Source organism: Staurois parvus, unplaced genomic scaffold (assembly GCF_062004578.1).
Source record: "Staurois parvus isolate SC_StPar_1 unplaced genomic scaffold, SC_StPar_1.0 ptg000657l, whole genome shotgun sequence".
NCBI classification, from domain to species: Eukaryota; Metazoa; Chordata; class Amphibia; order Anura; family Ranidae; genus Staurois; species Staurois parvus.
In genome coordinates this window covers 4,339,417-4,359,370 of record NW_028318453.1, presented here as the reverse complement: position 1 = coordinate 4,359,370, position 19,954 = coordinate 4,339,417, and the positions used below count along the sequence as shown (strand labels likewise).

The window sequence follows — 19,954 nt, the reverse complement described above, 5'->3', positions numbered from 1 at the left end:
TTCGTCTTGCCACTCTACCCCATAGCCCAGACATTTGAAGAATACAGATGATTGTTGTCACATGTACCACACAGCTAGTGCTAGACAGATAATCCTCTTGGAAGCCTCCCAGCCCAGTTTTCTTCGTCTTTTCATCAATTTTGGAGGGACTTCCAGTTCTTGGTAATGTCACTGTTGCACCATATTTTCTCCACTTGACGATGACTGTCTTCACTGTGTTCCATGGTATATCTAATGCCTTGGAAATTCTTTTGTACCCTTCTCCTGACTGATCCCTTTTAACAATGAGATCCCTCTGATGGTTTGCAAGCTCTCTACAGACCATGGCTTTTGCTGTAGGATGCGGCTAAAAAAATGTCAGGAAAGAACTACTAGAACAGCTGAACTTTATTTGAGGTTAATCAGAGGCACTTTAAATGATGGCAGGTGTGCACTGACTCCTATTTAACATGATTTTGAATGTGATTGCTTAATTCTGAACACAGCTACATCCAGTTATAAGAGGGTGTGAGTATATAGGTCACATTAAAAAGGTGGAAAATGTTCTGAGATGATTTATCTTTGTTTCATTTTTTTACATCACAGAAACCTGACATTTTAACAGGGGTGTGTAGACTTTTTATATCCACTGTGTGTGTGTGTATATATATATATATATATATATATATATATGTATGAGGTTTTCTGGAGAAGAATAAAGCTTTGAATTAAAGCCTTGTTGCAGCCAAAATAAAAAATCAGCACAAGTGATATAACTTTCAGTCAGTATGATGTGTCCCTTGTACTGATTCCTCTTCTGTTAGTAGCAATCCTCCTCCATTCAGCCCTGCCCCTGCCATAATCTTCCAATGCAGCAGGGGTAAAGACAGCTATGGGGTTGTCACAGGCATTCATCAAGAGAGCTGACTATGACCATCCTTTTCGGCCAGGTCTACCATTCACAGAAGATGTACTACAGCTTCAATGAATGGAAACCGATCTAAGAATGGGCGACAGGTAGATGATTGATAGCTCAGCCCTCTCCATTCATATATCATGCTCCATTCACAGAGGCTGCCGTACAGCTTCTATGAATGGTGAAGCTGGGCATACCTAATACAGTATGTACAACAGCAAATCTTTTTTTTAAAACTGAACTTTTGGTGCACCTTTTAAGCCTTAGTAAGCAACTGTGGTGTTTGTTAAATTAGTTTCTTTTTTAGTTTTTCTGAAAATAGGTGAACACATTACTAGATAAACTGAGGTGTAACATTCACAGAGTGCACAAAGCTCGCCAATTATCTTCACCATAATTTCTTGCTGTCCTTTCCATTTTCTTTTTGCAAATCAGGTCCAATGTGTTAGATACTACTATTACATCTAATCTGACTTTCTCTTTCCATGTAACAATGCAAAAAAGCTGTCATAGATCTGTTGACTTTTTTTATCTGGTCTTGCAATTTCAAGGTACTGAACCCAGAAAAAAATAGAGGTGGTTTTGCTAATACATTAGTGCAGTGCTGGCAACAGGTTGATGTTCAAGTAAATGATGTCCAAATAAAGGTTTAAATAACTGATGAAAAGTAGTATACTGTATGATTTCAGTGCAGAAGGAGCACCTTTACCAAAAATCATTTATGTGGTGGATCTGTGAGAATTGTAATGGAGCAGCATGGAAGGAGCTAATCAAGAGAAAAGGAATGAGGAAAGGGTTAATAGGTACTGGTGTAGCAGACAAACAGAATGGGAGGTAAGAGCTGTAATGGAGCTTCAGGGTAACAGGTTGCGGGAGGTGAGTACTGGAGAGCAACAAACATTATCAAAAACAAAGCCTAGCTTAAAGCAGCAGATAGGTTTATCAGAGACCCAGAATATTTTACTTTTACCGTTTATTATTCTACATAAGTGCCCATGGAACACAAAATGAAATAAGTCTTATTTGGACAGCAGTGAGTGAGGAGAAGCTCGGCCAGCTTCCAACATAAAACATTTCCCTTGCTTATGATTAGGTATTCTTTACAAAGTGAATTTTCATCTTATCCATCAAGCTGAGAGAAAATTCCATTGCAAAGTAAAAAGTCTGTTTCCCAAGTGCCCCATATATATTAATAATAAAGAAAATGCTTTCTTAACTATTGAATGTTTTACACGATGCATGTTCTCTGTGTAAATAACATAATATAAACTTTGATGTTAACTTCTACTCATTGAAACAGCCTATAACAAGATGATGCTTCCTCTACTGTTTATTATGAAAATAAATTAGAATTCACTGTAGAGTGTAGTGATGTTTATAAAGGTCAGTAAACTTTTAACTGAAACTCAATATTCTTCCATGAGACTTTATTTAAGTTTGAGCATTTTTAAATGAATTTGCTATAATATGTTAAGAAAATATGACCAATGACAATGAGCATTTTATTTTTTTTTAAAGGATAAACAATTAAAGACCTGTTTGCCTTTAGACTATATCCTTCATTGAAACATTATAGGCCTGACTAGAGCAGTCAAGGAAGGGTATGGAGGAGTGATGGAGGGGGCTTCTCCTATAGCTCATTCGTGTTAATAATTTTCAGTTTAAGCTATTGACCTCTGTCTAAAGCCTCAACTGCTCGCTGGAAAATAAAAAATACAAATATTCAAATACAATCTTCAACTATTAAAGTGTTACTAAACCCAGGACCCTGCATTCACTATATCTGGTTTCCCACAGTACACAGAACATGGAAATTAAATTATTTTAGTAAATATAAACTGCTAAATACCTTTTCTCATTAGCAGTTAGAGCAGTCTTGTGACTTCAGCAGAGCACTGGTTAAAGCTTGTAGGAGGACTTTTCTTTCTGCTCTAGGAGGATGTGAAACCTCTGACCCTCTGTCTGGACAGTGCTGATTGGCCCTGTACTGATCACATGCACCCTCCCAAGAAAAAAAAAAAACCTCTCTAGCAATGCACACCAAACTGAGCATGTGCATGTGACCATGGGTTCAGTCTGTATCAGGTGGTCATTTCAACAAGAGAAGGGGCAGAGAAGAAAGGATCAAACAGCCTTTTGTGTAGTATTATGTTCAGCAGACTGTTATGTTCTGCTATTGTTGTGACTTAGATGACGTTCAGAGCACATTTTATGCCCAATTCATGCAAAACTCCACGTAATCCCAAGGGGTTCACATACTTTTTCTTGCAACTGTAGATGAAGATTTGCATATAATTTTATACCAACTCCTTTCCTAGCACAATGACAATAGTGTTTCTCATCCTTTCAACCCTGGAGGAAACCTTGGCAAAAAGTTTGAGATCTCGGGGAACCCCTAAAAAATTTTCAGATCTAAACCTCATTAAATATTAGATCTGACCAGCAAGCTGTAGATATAACAACAATTATTGCAGAAATAGCATTAAATAATAGAATAAATATTAATAATAAATGTACCTCCTTAAAGTGGAAATTGAGCTTGCTTTTTTCTGCACAAAAATCTGCAAAATGTATGCATTTTCCTGAACAGAAAAAAAACTCACTCAACACCAACATTGTGGTGTGAACAGGCCACATAGAAATCAATCGTTTTCCTTAAGTCCTTACGGAGACCGGCTTTAGAAAAACACATCTCTGTACATGTTGTGAACAAGCTCAAAATATATTATGAAATAAATCTGCATGTTTTTCCATCCGTTTTTATGCTCGTATTTGTGTGAACAAGGCCTTACTGTACTTGAACAAAAACTCCCAAATATTGTGATTCAAAAGTAAGGCAGACTACAGGGACAGCTGGGCCTCGTTCACAACATCTATGCATAAAGCAGGCCATACATGGGTCGAATGCCGAACAATTTTTCAATTGAAAATCGAAAACATCATTCGTTCTGTAATCCGATGGTGCCACCAATGATTTTGAAAATCGGTAATTTTTCACAAATTTTCCAGCATACCCTATAAATGAAATGGGAGGAACCACGAATATTGGCCGGTGCCATTGCCCCACTAAGCAGAGCGAAAATCGGCCAATTATTCTTAGGTTCGATTTTCGAATGAAAAATTGTTTGCAAATCGACCCATGTATGCCCAGCCTAAGAATTGATTAAAAAATGGTGCAGATGTCACTCACCATGGGGTTGATTTACTAAAGGCAAATGGACTGTGTGCTTTGCAAAGTGCAGTTGTGCTCTGCAAGAGCAGTTGCTCCAGAGCTTAGAAAATGAGCAGAAGCTTGCTGACTTCCATCATCCAATTACATGCAAGCAAAAAATGGTGTTTTTAAAATATTCCCTGCATGTGATTGGGTATTTTTTACAAAGTGAAGCTGTACCTCATTTACTAAGCTCTGGAACAACTGCACTTTGCAAAGTACAAGGTCTATTTGCCTTCAGTAAATCAACCTCCATTAGTTTCTTCTGTGCAGAAAAATGCATTAATGTTGCATATTTCTGTGCAGACAAAATATGCAGATGATACCAATGTTGTTTTTAATGCGCACTGATAGAGTACTTTCAGTGTGTACTGATACCTCCTCTGTAGTTACAGCTCCTGTGAACTCAGACTGGGTGCAGAGAGTGGGAGCTCATGGCTGAATGTTGCAGAAGGCGAGATTCTGTGGATGGCAGGCTGGATGCAGACTGAGGAGGGGAGGGGGGCTCAGAGTCAGAGAACACTGATGAATGTAGCAGAAGATGACATCTTGTGTATGGCAGCCCTGAAAGCAGACTGCAGAGAGGGAGGGCAGAGAGCAGGAGCATGTGGATGCATAAGACTGAATGAATGTAGCAGCTGGGGAGATCATAATAGCTTTATGTACAGTTATGGCATATCATGAAGCTATTATGATCTCACCTCTTGCTACATTCAGTGTGATCCAGCCATGGGCTCCCATTCTCTGCAGTGTACAATCAGTGCTGCTATACCCTGGATGTCATCTCCTGTTCTCTGCTCCCCTCCTCCGCAGTCTGCATTCACCCCTTCCATACACAGGATCTCACCTCCTGATCCAGCGATGTGCTCCTTTTCTCTGCTTCCCCCCTCCACAGTGTGCATCAGCACTACCATTCAAACAGGATCACACCTCCCGATCTAGCCATGTGCTCCAGATCTCTGCTTCCCCTCCACAGTCTGCTTCACTGCTACCATACAGGAAGGCTTTCACCTCATGATCCACCCATGTGGTCCTGCTCTGTGATTGCCGCCTCTGTAGCCTGCATTCAGTGCTGAGATAGGATGTCACCTCCTCCTTCAGCTCCCACTCTCTGCATTGCTCCTGGCACCTCCCTCTGAGTCCACAAGAGCCGAAACTACAGAGGAGGCATCCGGTATCAAGGTGCACTGAGAGTATTCACTGTTAGCTTCCATTGAGAACACTAGAAACAATACTGGGCAGATACACATAGCCACAATATTAATTTGTGGTGGAACCCCTGGGAACTTCTCACGGAACCCTACACTATTTAATCAGCAGAGTCATTTCCATTATCTGTATGACATTTTTAAGTTTACAAAAAGTAGTTAAATCCATTGGCATTTGCTCTGAAGTGAAACATCAGTTTTGGATTAACTGATTCGTTAATTTGTTTGTATTGGTATGACACAACAAAGTGGAGAAACAAAAAGCCAAATCTGAAACATTCCATGCAAAACCCCAAAAATGGACTGGAAAAAAGTATTGGCACTCTCAATTTAATATTTGGTAGCACCCCTTGGAAACAATAATTGAAATCAATTGCTTCCTGTAACCATCAATGAGTTTCTTATACCTCTCTACTGGAATTTTGGACCATTCTTCTTTCACCAACTGCTCCAGGTCTCTCAGATTGAAAAGGTTCCTTTTCCCAACTGCTGTTTTAATATCTCTCCACAGGCGCTCTATGGGATTGAGATCTGGACTCATTGCTGGCCAGTTCAGTACTCTCCAGCGCTTTGCCTAAAAACATTTCTGGGTGCTTTTTGACATGTCTTTTGGGTTATTGTCTTGCTGTAAGACCCATGACCTCTGACACAGACCCAACTTTCTGACACTGGGCCCTACATTGCACCCCAGAATTCTTTAGCAGTCTTCAGATTTCATAATGCCATGCACATGGCCAAGACATCCAGTGCCTGAAGCAGCAAAGCAACCCCAAAACATCAGCAAACTTCCACCATGTTTGACTGTAGAGACTGTATTCTTTTATTAAAAAGCCTCATTGCTTGGATTTTGGCTTCCTCAGGTAAGTTTTGGCAAACTCCAATCTGGCCTTTTTATGTTTCTGTGTCAGCAGTGGGGTCTTCCTGGGTCTCCTACCATAACATCCCTTTTCATTCTGATGGTGACATAGTGTGAACTGACATAGTTGTACCGTGTCTGAAGGTCAGCTTGACTTTGTCTTGAAGTTTATCGAGGTTCTTTATCCACCATTTCAACAGTCCTTCATTGCAATCTTTGATCAATTTTTCTCTTTTGTCCACATCCATGGAGATTGGCTACAGGGCCATGGGCTGTACACTTCTTGACAATCTTGTGCACAGTGGACACAGAAACATTAAGATCTCTGGGGATGGACTTGTAACCTTCAGATTGTCCATGCTTTTCCACAATTTTTGTTCTCAAATCCTCAGACAATTCTTTGCTGCTCTTTCTCTTCTTCATACTCCATGTGCCACACAGAGACACACAACAGAAAGGTTGAGTCAGTAGTTTTTCACCACTTTAACTGGTTGCCGCTATGATTTCTATATTGTCAGTATACAGGTGAGTTTAATCACAAATTACAGGAGCATCACACACTTGGAATGCAATTATTTCCTACAATTTTGAGAAGGTGTCAATAATTTTGTCCAGTCCATTTTTGGGGCTTTGCGTGGAACGTGTCAGATTTGGCTTTTTGTTTCTCCACTTTTTTTGTGTCATATCAATACAAACAAAAGAAACAAACATGAGAATGCCTAAACATTTTTAATTGCTGCAACAATTTTCTGGGCGAAGTGGTGCTTATCTGACAGAAATGCAGGGATTCCAATATTTTTGACCATAACTGTATAAAACATTCATAAAACATTTACAATGTTGTCTTCTTCTAAAACATAAAGTGAAGTACAGTAAAAATACCATAAATCATGTACAATGACCTAGTGGCTCCCTAGTTTCCATGGAAACACATACCTTGTCAAGGTATGGCATAACAGTTTCCTCATCACCAAAGACAAATGGCACTGTACTGCATAGGTGGATATGATGCCCTAAGGGTGAACTTGCAGTGAAGTGTAAAACATGACGCCTGCAATAAAGACATAAAAATATTAGCTAATGAAACATTGTAAGACTTTTCATTTACAACTTAAAATACATTGCTATGTGGCAACTATATCTAGATATTTTTAAAGATACAGAGTGTTTATGCTATTTATTGTATAATTTTCATAGAAACTGTTTTCATAGAAACTGCAGTTCTTACTGTAGCATAAACTGTATTTTTAGTATATTTATCCTTATTTGATCTGGATGCCCTCTGAAATCTCATATATAGGTATACCCAGATCTTTGCTGGTGCCACACAGCTACTCTACAAATTCTTTCAGTTGTCTCTGCTACAGGAATACACCGCAAATTCCATTAATTCCCATGGAAAGGACATCTGCTGCAAACAAAAGCCTTTCCATAGTAATGGGTGGCGCCTGCAGTGCTTTCACCCAGGAGGGTTCAGCTGGGAGAATCGTGAAGAAGAGGCTGTGTGGTGCCAAGCAGGTCACACAGCAAAGATCATGATAGAGTGGGGACAGGTAATTAGAAGACTGGGAAGGGGTGGCATTGGAGCCTGATAGGGTAATGGTACTAAGTAGTACTAGCCTTTAGGTATAAAGTAAGTACTATTATTATTTTTATTATTATTATACAGGATTTATATAGCATTTTATATAGCATCAACAGTTTATGCAGCGCTTTACAACATGAGGGTAGACAGCACAGTTACAATAAAATTCAATACAGGAGGAATCAGAGGGCCCTGCGCATTAGAGCTTATAATCTAAGAGGGAGGGTCAAGAGATACAAAAAGGTAATAATTGTGGGAGATGAGCTGATGCAGAAAATAAAAGTACAGTTGTTAGGTGGAGGCAGGATAGACTTCTCACCAGAGAAGGGTTTTAAGGGGTCATCTTAATGTGGACAGAATAGGAGACAGTCCGACAGATTGGGGTAGGGAGTTCCAGAGGATGGGAGAGGCTCAAGAAAAGTCCTGGAGGTGAGCATGGGAAGACATGAGAAGGGAGCTAGAGAACAGAAGATCTTAAGAAGAATGAAGAGAACAAGTAGGTTGGTATTGTGAGACTAGGCTACTCAGGGATGTGGATGGCTTTGTAACTTGTTAGTATTTTTAATTTAATTTGTTGGGTGAGCGGAAGCCAGTGGAGAGATCGGCAGAGAGGGGTAGCAAACAATGAATGGTTGATAAGGTGGAACAGTGTGGCAGCAGCATTTATGATGGACTGAAGTGAAGATAGTCTATGTAAAGGTAAGTCAATGAGGAGGAAGTTGCAGTAGTCAAGTCAAATGACCAAGGAGTGAATTAGAAGCTTTGTGGTGTCGTTGATTAGGAAGGGACATATTTTGGAGATGTTGCGTAGGTTGAGGCAGAAAGATTTGGACAGGGATTGCATGTGGGGTTGAAAGGAGAATTCAGAGTCTAGGATTACACCTAGTACTGTGATATTCGGGTTGATATTTTTTAGATTATTTTTGACAGAAGTCAGGAAAAAGTGCACATGGAGGAGGAAATATTATGAGTTCAGTTTTGGATAGATTGAGTTTGAGGAAATGGTTTGATATGTCTGTTAGTAAACTAGTAATGAGTGCATACTACTGTTATCTTACATTTTAATCATATGAGCATATCAACAAACTACTGCTATAACATATAATATACACTGCTCAAAAAAATTAAAGGAACACTTTGAGAACACATCAGATCTCAATGGGGAAAAATATCATGCTGGATATCTATACTGATGTGGACTGAGTAATGTGTTAGGAATGTAAGGATGCCCCATTGTTTGATGGAAATGAACATGATCAACCTACAGAGGACTGAATTCAAAGACACCCCAAAAATAAAAGTGAAAAAATGATGCAGCAGGCTAGTCCATTTTGCTGAAATTTCATTGCAGCAACTCAAAATGGTATTCAGTAATTTGTATGGCCCCCATGTGCTTGTATGCATGCCTGACAAGATCGGGGCATGCTCCTAAGGAGACGACACATGGTATCCTGGCGTGTTTCTTCCCAGATCTGGACCAGGGCATCACTGTGCTCCAGGACAGTCTGAGGTGCAACCTGGCGGTGTCAGATGGACATAATATCCCAGAGAAGTTCTATTGTATTTAGGTCAGGCGACCATGGGGGCTATTCAATGGTATCAATTCCCTCATCCTCCAGGAACTGCCTGCATACTCTTGCCACATGAAGCTGGGCATTGTCGTGCACCAGGAGGAACCCAGGATGCACCAGCATAGGGTCTGACAATGGGCCCAAGGATTTCATCCTGATACCTAATGGCAGTCAGAGTGCCATTGTCTAGCCTGTAGAGGTCTGTGCATCCCTCCATGGATATGCCTCTCCAGACCATAACTGACCCGTCACCAAAATGTTCATGCTGAATGATGGTAGAGGCAGCATACGATTCTCCATGGCTTCTCCAGACCTTTCACATCTGTCACGTGCTCAGGGTGAACCTGCTCTCATCTGTGAAAAGCACAGGGTGCCAGTAGCAGACTTACCAATTCTAGTGTTCAATGGCAAATACCTATCCAGCACTATGGTGTCGGGCAGTGAGCACAGGGCCCACTAGAGGACGTCGGGCCCTCATGCCACCTTCATGAAGTCTGTTTCTGATTGTTTGGTCGGACACATTCACCACAGTGGCCTGCTGGAGGTCATTTTGTAGGACTCTGGCAGTGCTCATCCTGTTCCTCCTTGCACAAGGAAGCAGATACCAGTCCTGCTGATGGGTAAAGGACCTTGTTTGGCCCTGTCCAGCTCTCCAAGAGTAACTGCCTGTCTCTTGGAATCTCCTCCATGCTCTTGAGACTGTACTGGGAGACACAGCAAACCTTATGGCAGTGGCACGTAGTGATGTGCCATCCTGGAGGAGTTGGACTGCCTGTGCAACCTCTGTAGGGTCCAGGTAATGCCTCACGCTACCAGTAGTGACATTGACCCTAGCCAAATGCAAAACTAGTGAAAAACAGTCAGAAAAGATGAGCAGGGAAAAAAATGTTAGTGGCCTCCACCTGTAAAGCCATTTCTGTTATGGGGGTGTCGTCTCATTGTTGCCCATCTAGTACACCTGTTGTTAACTTCATTAACACCAAAGCAGCTGAAACTGATTGACAACCCCCTCTACTACTTAACTGACCAGATCAATATCCCAGGATGTTTAATTGATTTGATGCTATACTCTGATTAAAAAGTGTTCCTTTAATTTTTTTGAGCAGCGTACATATACATATATCATATATTATTTAGTTTAAAAACAATGCAGTGCTCTAAATGTAGTAACCCATAGCAATAGCACATCAAAATTATTTCACTGATCTGATCATTTGCTCTGGACTATTTTTACTATGTAAATAATCACTGCAGCTTGAACGGTCTTATTAAATAAACATGTGTAATGTAACAGGATGTAATTTCTGCAATAATAACTAATTTTCTGTACTAACGTGCTTCTTCTAGATTGCCAATAGTTTACAAATTTGAAGGGTACCTAAACAGACCTGAAGAGAAATGAATAGAGAAGAAATAAGTGAACATATATGACATTTGTTGTTATGGATGTATAGTTGCTTCTACAGCCATCTTTTTTGTGCATAGATATTAAAGGTTTAAAAGTCTGGAGTATACCCATCTATATATTAAAGAGGCAGGTTGGTTTTGGGCTAAAAAAAATGGACAGTTAGCTCCTTTAAAATAAGTGAACTGTAGTAATGTACAAGCAAAACAACAACTATATACTTTACATAATTCTAGTGAATGGCTGACGTGCATCAGATTTGTATAACTTTGTCCCTATTTATATTTCCATATAGAGAGCCCAACTGTATAAAAGTAAACACGTGAAATTGTTCAGGTGAAAAATGACCTCTGGAATATCAACGTGAACAGGCGCCTGAACTGTTGCCTGAACAGGGAGATTTTCAAGCTCCAAAGCTATTGCTGACTTAATTGTATTAATTATATTTAATCTTTGTTAATTTTATTGCTGACATAATTTTGCATTCGCTAAATTAAGGGCACAACAGGCACAGTGCAGAAGTATTGGTCCTTCAGTGCCTTACAACTATACTAAAGATGAGAGCTACTGGAGGATTACTGTATCCCTACTGGGGAGATTTCCTCTCTATTCCTGTCAAGACAGGAAATGATGGGAAATCTCTCCTGAAAGGACACAGACAAAAATAAATTTTGTAGAGGAGTGCTTAGACTTTATGACAATGTTTTTAATGCTGTCAGTGCTTCCTAGCCCAATAATGCTTGCACCCTCTTTCCTTCCCATTTTTGGTACTGGTCTCATAGGGACAGAAAGTAAGTGAGAATCTCCCCAAGACAGCAATATAAACTCTTCCCTGCTCTATGCAAAATTAAAAATATCCTTTAGCATCTAGTAAGTCATGATACTAACCCAGGAGGAAGACTTATCAGAGATGCTTTGGTTCCATAGGTATTTAGCTTTAACACAACTGGTCCATACAAGAGGCTTTTCCAAGAAAACTGCTCTGCTATTAGAATACCTTTTTGTACTCCAGAATACTGTTTCACTGTAAAAAAAAAACCCACATTAGAATATAATAAAGAACAATAATTAAAAAATACAAGGCCTTTTGCTTGTTTGGTGGTTCAGTTGTGAAAGGTCACGTGTAACACTTACAACAGTATTTTCTTTCCCTTAATCATGTGGCTCACTTTCATCAGGGCACACCATTTTACTAAATTTGTACCCTCTCTTCACTTGCTGCTTACTGTCATTTTTCTCTGTCATAAGTTTTTATCACTGGGAGCTGATGTCAAGATCCTCCTGCTGAGGATATCAAGAATATAGTATGCTACAGTGGAAGTAAATGGGTGTTAATGCATTTGGGAGCCATTTCAAGGTAAATGGTACCACAATGCAATACACTGCTGTGCAGTACTGCCTGTTACCACAATGCATACACTTGAATGCCCCCCTTTGTTTTTATTTGATGTTTCTTAACATACAAGTCTAAAATATAAAATTAAAAAAATGAAAAAACAGCCACAAAGTGCCTGGACAGTCATAATACTCTTTTAAGTAGTTAGGGCTCACAGCTATACATCAGATCATTAACATACTACATACAGTTGTGTTCAAAATAATAACAGTCAGACATCATTAACCTGATCAATCACTGTTTTTGGTAGAAATGATATTTCTACATGACAAATAATTTACTAGCAGGTGTAGTAGAGTAACAGAAATCCAACAGACCCAACAGTCATCACATGCATGCTGCTGATTCTGTGTAATTGAATCACTAATTGAAAGGGGCATGTTCAAAATAATAGCAGTGTGGAGTTCTATTAGTGAGGTCATTCATTCTTTGAAAAACAGGTGGTAATTATTGCCCTTATTTAAGGAAGGAAGGCAGCAAATGTTGTACATGCTGGTTACAGTGCATTTCTCTCTGAAATTCTGACAAAAATGGGTCGTTCCAGACATTGTTCAGAAGAACAGCGTACCTCGATTAAAAAGTTGATTGTAGAGGGGAAAACATATAAAGAAGTGCAGAAAATGATAAGCTGCTCAGCTAAAATGATCGCAAATGCTTTAAAATGGCAACCAAAACCTGAAAGACGTGGAAGAAAGCGAAAAACTACCATTCGAATAGACAGAAGAATAGCCAAAATGGCAAAGACTCAGCCAACAATCAGCTCCAGGAGGATCAAAGAAGGTCTAATGTTACCTGTGAGTACTGTTACAATTGGAAGACACCTATGTGAAGCCAAGCTATCTGCAAGAAGCCCCCGCAAAGTCCCGCTGTTGAAAAAAAGACATGCTGAAGAGGTTACAATTTGCCAAAGAGCACATTGACTGGCCTAAAGAGAAATGGCGCAACATTTTGTGGACTGATGAAAGTAAGATTGTTCTTTTTGGGTCTAGTGGCCGGAGACAGTTTGTCAGACGACCCCCAAACACTGAATTCAAGCCACAGTACACTGTGAAGACAGTGAAGAATGGTTGCGCAAGCATCATGATATGAAGATGTTTCTCATACTACGGTGTTGGGCCTATTTATCGCATACCAGGGATCATGGATCAGTTTGAATACATCAGAATACTTGAAGAGGTCATGCTGCCTTATACTGAAGAGGAAATGCTCTTGAAATGGGTGTTCCAACAAGACAACGACCCCAAACACACCAGTAAACGTGCAACATCTTGGTTCCAGACCAACAAGATTGACGTTATGGAGTGGCCAGCCCAATCCCCGGATCTTAATCCAATAGAAAACTTGTGGGGTGACATCAAAAATGCAGTTTCTGAGGCAAAACCAAGAAATAGAGAAGAACTGTGGAATGTAGTCCAATCATCCTGGGCTGGAATACCTGTTCACAGGTGCCAGAAGTTGGTTGACTCCATGCAACACAGATGTACAGCAGTTCTCAGAAACAGTGCTTATACAACTAAATATTCATTAAGTGATTCAAAGGAAAGCAAAATCTTCAAACATTTTTCAGTTTATATAGTGAACGTTTGAGTTTGTAAAGAAGAATACAAACACTGCTATTTTTTTGAACAGTCTAACACAAATTTAATATATTTTTCTTCATGTTTTGATTTGGAATAGCATGTGTAGTGTTCCCAATGCATTTGTGTGTATGGAAATAAAAGCTATTAGAAGGATTTTGAGCTTTATTCACTTTTTTCAACACACTGCAATTATTTTGAACACAACTGTACATTAGATATCCTGCAACATCTAAGTTTTAAGTTTAATTTTTGGGGTATCCCTTAAATATTAAGTTAGAATATGAAGTAGGAAAGGTATGAAGCATAAGTCACTTCTTAACAGATATGCATATATGCAGTTTTCAGTGTTTAAGCAAATATATACTATTACATTTATAAATACAAAAATTACCACATTCATGAATACAGTGTAGTTTGAATCTTTTAGATACAGTGCCTTGAAAATGTATTCATACCCCTTGAAATTTTCCACATTTTGTCATGTTACAACCAAAAACATAAAGTATTTTATTGGGATTTTATGTGATAGACCAACACAAAGTGGTACATAATTGTGAAATGAAAGAAAAATGATAAATGGTTTTCAAATGTTTTTACAAATAAATATCTGAAAAGTGTGGAGTGCATTTGTATTCAGCCCTCAGGAATCAATACTTTGTAGAACCGCCTTTCGCTGCAATTGCAGGTGCTAGTCTTTTTGGGTATGTGTCTACCAGCTTTGCACATCTAGAGAGTGACATTTTTGCCTATTCTTTGCAAAATAGCTCAAGCTCTGTCAGATTGCATGGAGAGCATCTGTGAACAGCAATTTTCAAATCTTGCCACAGATTCTCAATTGGATTTAGTTCTGGACTTTGAATGGGCCATTCTAGCACATGAATTTGCTTTGATCTAAACCATTCCATTGTAACTCTGGCTGTATGTTTAGGGTCGTTGTCCTGCTGGAAGGTGAACCTCCACCCCAGTCTCAAGTCTTTGCAGCCTCTAACAGGTTTTCTTCTAAATTGCCCTGTATTTGGCTCCATCCATCTTCCCATCAACTCTGACCAGCTTCCCTGTCCTTGCTGAAAAAAAGCATCCCCACAACATGATGCTGTCACCACCATAATTCATGGTGCGGATGGTGTGTTCAGGGTGATGTGCAGTGTTAGTTTTTCGCCACACATAGCATTTTGCTTTTAGGCCAAAAAGTTACATTTTGGTCTCACCTGACCAAAGCACCTTCTTCTATATGTTTGTTGTGTCCCCCACATGGTTTCTCCAAAACTGCAAATGGGACTTCTTAAGCTTTCTTTCAACAATGGCTTTCTTCTTGCCTCTCTAATATAAAGGGCAGACTTGTGGAGTGCATGACTAATAGTTGTCCTGTGGACAGATTCTCCCACCTGAGCTGTGGATCTCTGCAGCTCCTCCAGAGTTACCATGGGCCTCTTGGCTGCTTCTTTAATTAATGATCTCCTTGCCCGGCTTGTTAGATTAGGTGGACAGCCATGTCTTGGTAGGTTTACAGTTGTGCTATACTCTTTCCATTTCTGGATGATGGATTGAGCAGTGCTCCATGAGATGTTCAGCTTGGGATATTTTTTTTATAACCTAACCCTGCTTTAAACTTCTCCACAACTTTATTTCTGACTAGTCTGGTGTGTTCCTTGGCTTTCATGATGCTGTTTGTTCACTTATGTTCTCTAACAAACCTCTGAGGGCTTCACAAAATAGCTGTATTTATATTAAGATTAAATTACACACAGGTGGACTCTATTTACTAATTAGGTGACTTCTGAAGGCAATTGGGTCTACTAGATTTTAGTTAGGGTTATCAGAGCAAAGGGGGCTGAATACAAATGCATGCCACACTTTTTTTTTTTTTAAACTTACAATGCAAATCACCCCAGCGCACAAGTGCTGAGAAGCTAACCAATATTTCTGTAGGCTTCACATTGTCCACAAACAGGAAATATGATGCTTGATCTCGATCCTCTGTTGTCTGAAAAATGCAAATCAAGCATTTATTATTAATCTTAGCATTTAAAGGTTTTTAAACTACTGCTGCCACATGCATTTCATTGTTAGAGTAAAGTTTACAAAGGCACAAGCTGCAACATAATATAGGTACACAAATCAGAGATCGCTTTTCATTATTAATAAAGTGCATAATATATTTAAAAATTCAACACAAAGTAGCAATAAAATATAAATAAATTAGCGGGTCATTTGCAAACAAAGTTTCATAAAAACATTTTTAGTATGTGAGTGCATGGACTATACAAACACAATATATGGTTCGCATACATGAACACTTATGTTTTGGTTCTGACATGCATTTGTAAAGGACCTGGAACGCAGTGATTGAATCTTATATTGGATTGTATGAAGCATAATCCTTTGCATCTATTATTGCTTTTGCCATGTATTACTTTTACACTTTTACAACGGTGAAAATGAAGAGGTCAATTGCAATGCAATGTGAATACATCTGAAGAACATCTCAAATATAGTTACATTTTTTTCTAACACCTGCCTTGCTCCTATATTAGATGCTTGGGTACACTGATCAATACACTTCTAAAGGTGTATTGACAAAATAAGGAGTTTAATTTAGTTTACACTCTGTTGTTTTAAAATTATAACATTTAATTACCAGTTAGTAGGAACAGTTGCCATCTAGATCTGTCTAATGTGTCTTTTTCGGTCCATCTGGACAAACTATTTTTGAAATGACTAAAAATGACTTAAACTGATGAAAACTATTCAGAGCCTGAATGATTTATTAATATTCTAATAGGCAGCATAGAAAATTACACTAATACACTAAAGGACAAAGGTTATACTCCCATTTTTTGCAAACGGTTCAGGATAATTTGAGTTTTACTTAAGCTGATTCCCAGGAAGCATTTGTAGCAAACTTAAAGGAAGATGAAAATGATTTCTACTAGTAAATCAACCCCTATATATGCACCTCTGCTCCTTGGAGAAAGCACAAGGATAGTAAGCTAGCATAGAACATCATTATGTGCTCAATGTAGCCAATCACTACTATGTATGAGAAACATAAAGTAAGGGGGGAGCATTAAGAGTTTGTAATAATATGGTAGTTTTATCAGGTAGGAGACAGAAAAAGATAATATTTTAAGGAAATCTAAATATCAGGGTCACAAGATCTTGCATTACTGTAAACACAGACTGAAACCATAGATACACCTTGCCTCAGATTGACTGTGCCATACACCCAAACATTCTGTTCTCTGAGGTCCAGTATGTTGATTGGGAGTTGAGCTTTCTCCAGCGAAGTTCCCTTCCCCTGAAGGTTGTTCTGGACTTCTCCCTGTCTATGAGGCTGGTGTCTATTGTGAGAACATTCCAGACCAACAGAAGGAAGGATTACCACAACACCAAGACTGAAGAAACTGAAAAATTAGGATTTTATTTTGCAGCAGTAAAACCCTGAATTGAGCCATATCTAGAAGGAGCCTATCAAACCTCTGCAGAGACTGAACAGGTTTATGGACACTGGTAGACAAGACCTGTGCCGACTGTTCCTCCCCAGGACACATTAGTCTAAGAATCACATTATGGGGTTGTGGACGAAGCAGAGCAAGTGATAGACTGAAGAGAGAGGCAATGAACTGGTAGGTATGGGTTCCCACAGCAAAATGTGGGTAGTGCTGGTTTGCTGGAAAGATGGGGATATGCAAATAGGTGCAAGAAGGCATCCTTTAAAGATTCCCCAATAACACTGGATGAAGTTCAGTTGGTGACAAGTTCTTCCCCAAGTGATGATGGGCTGCTTACTGAAGTTTATAAAAAATATGCTGACTGTATTTTGCCAAACTTGCTAAAAGTGTATGAAGCTGCCTTTAAGAGACACCGTTTCCTCAAAGTCTAAAGTCAGTATTATTCTTCTTTTAAAACTGGGCAAGCCATCAACTGGCGGGAATTTCTAAAGCCTTATCTCACTGCTCCAGGTTAATATCAAAATACTAGCCAAAGTTTTATTTAACAGGTTAAACAAAGTTATTACTGGCATAGTGCATTCTGATCAGGCAGGCTTCACGGCTCAAAAATCTATGGCTGTCAATCTCAGAAGATCATTTATTAATATGCAGACCACAGCAGATAATATGGAAGGACGAGTGTTGTTATCCCTCAATGCTACCAAGGTATTTGATAGTAATGAATGGCAATATCTATGGATGACCTTGGAGATACTTGGCTTCAAGGAAGTGTTTATTTCATGGGTGAGACTACTCTACCACTCCCCACAATTGGCCATTTGAGAAGGAGGTAGACTCTCTGAGACTTTCGGCAGGAAGGCTAGGCAGGACTTCCCACTCTCGCTCTTGTTATTTGCTCTTGCCATTGAGCCGTTAGCGGCCTTCATTAGATCCAATGAACTCATAGTATAGTAGTGCTGTTCATCAAAAAAATATGTTGTATGCAGATGATATGCTCTATGATATGGGAGACTCCTTTCCCTGGACAGTTATGTCACCCATCTCAACGTTCGGAGAACACTCTGGCCTTATGATTAATTGTTCCAAATTTGCATTGATGCCCCTTAATGGTGCAGATTTGGGGGGTCCAAATCATATTGTAAATTGGGATAGGGGAGATTTACACAATATTTAAGTAAGACCATATGGGAATTCAAGGGCAGCATGAAGAGATGATATGGGTGCTATCTGTGCCATGGTGTAGATTTTTTTCCCTAAATTGGGAACATTAAGTCCACCAGACAAGATACAGAGATATAGGATATGGACTGCCAGTCTAGGTCTTCATGTGTCCCATATAAATTTTAGAATTTTTCTCTGTTCAGTATGTAGGATATGGCTAGGTAAAGGAATCTGTAAAACTCTGAAGTAATTGAAGAGCTTGGACTATCTGGATTCTGGCAGAGGACATTACCTGTGTAAAAATGCATAAGAATTAAAAAAAAGAAATTAAAAGTAATCATACACTTTCAGTGTTCCATTGCCAAGCTGGATAATCAATACCTTGAAAAAGAAAATCTTGCATATATTGTTTGAAAATTGTAATAGTTACAGGATCTTTATCTTGTACATTACAATATAAAATTACCCAAGGTTACCAGGATAGAATTAAACATAACGTAATATTACATATTGATGCTGCATTTATGTTTTACGATCTGTCCATAGATGATAACTTCTGAAGTGCTCTTCATTTGTAATTAATGTAAATGTCCGAAGGTGTTAAGTAAAAACTGAAAATTGCATGTACAATGAGCAGTAAGTCAAGAGCCTACTTAACACTAAATAATTAATTCCGTGAATGCATTGTGTCAACATAAGAGATGAAAGACTCAGAGGTCAAAAAGTTTGAGAAAGTCTCCTGAGCAACACTGTTTTCACTCTCAATTTTGTCCTCTTATCCTGTCCTTCATCACCTTGAATCAATAATTCAAACAATTTAGTTATTTATAGCCCTTTCATGCTACACTATTGTATTCACTCAACAGATGGAAAGCGTTTTTTTTATAGAATCCCTCTGGTTAACTTTACCAATTTTATTAAAATATAATGTTAGAGTAAAATTAAACTCTCGAAAAGAAAACTTCGCTTTGCAGAGCATTGTAAGAAAAAAAAAAGATCATATTTTATATGTTTAAAAAAATACAATTGTCCCATTTTTTGCTCGTTTTTTTCTCCCCGCTCTGTGCACTTCTAGTATATTATTTGTACTATGGATGTGTGTGCAGAGTGTTACTACAGGGACTACAACAGAATGTGACAGTGTTCTGTGCATTGGCATAGCTGCTTGTAGTCCAGCTTATGAGCCACAGGAAAGAATGACAATGCCACAGATAAATTGAGTAACTGTTGCCACCCTAAGAAGGAAGTGCCTGAAGACACAGTTTGCTGGTAAGATCACCAGCTAGGATTTAACAGAAAGCTGAAAATATAAAAAAGAGGATGAAAATGTTTGACACTACAGGAACATGTGCATCCAAATGTTTGGCCTAAAGTAATACTAAAGGCATAATTTGACCGAAAAAAAAAAAGTTATATTTACCTGTTCTGTGCACTGGTTTTGCACAGAACAGCCCAGATCCTCCTCTTTTCGGGTCCCCCTGACCCCTCCCTTCTGTCGGATGCCTCCATCGCAAGCAACTTGCCATGGGGGCACCCGAGCAGGTGCGCTCCCAAGTCACTGCTCCATGTGTTCATTCACACACAGAGCTGCGGCTTGACCCCACCCCCTCTCTCTTCTCATTGGCTCACTGGCT

General features: G+C 39.1%; 1 protein-coding gene across 1 annotated transcript in view; it reads right to left on the bottom strand.

Moving 5' to 3' along the window:
- ADGB (androglobin) overlaps nucleotides 1-19,954 on the bottom strand; it is a 387,180-nt gene that overhangs the window by 135,075 nt on the left and 232,151 nt on the right. Inside the window, exons 17-19 of the mRNA XM_089694277.1 lie at nucleotides 15,583-15,691; nucleotides 11,620-11,755; nucleotides 7,107-7,221 (exon numbers count right to left, since the gene is read on the bottom strand). Coding sequence (XP_089550403.1) covers nucleotides 7,107-7,221; nucleotides 11,620-11,755; nucleotides 15,583-15,691 — 360 coding nt within the window. The remainder of the gene's footprint in view (nucleotides 1-7,106; nucleotides 7,222-11,619; nucleotides 11,756-15,582; nucleotides 15,692-19,954) is intronic.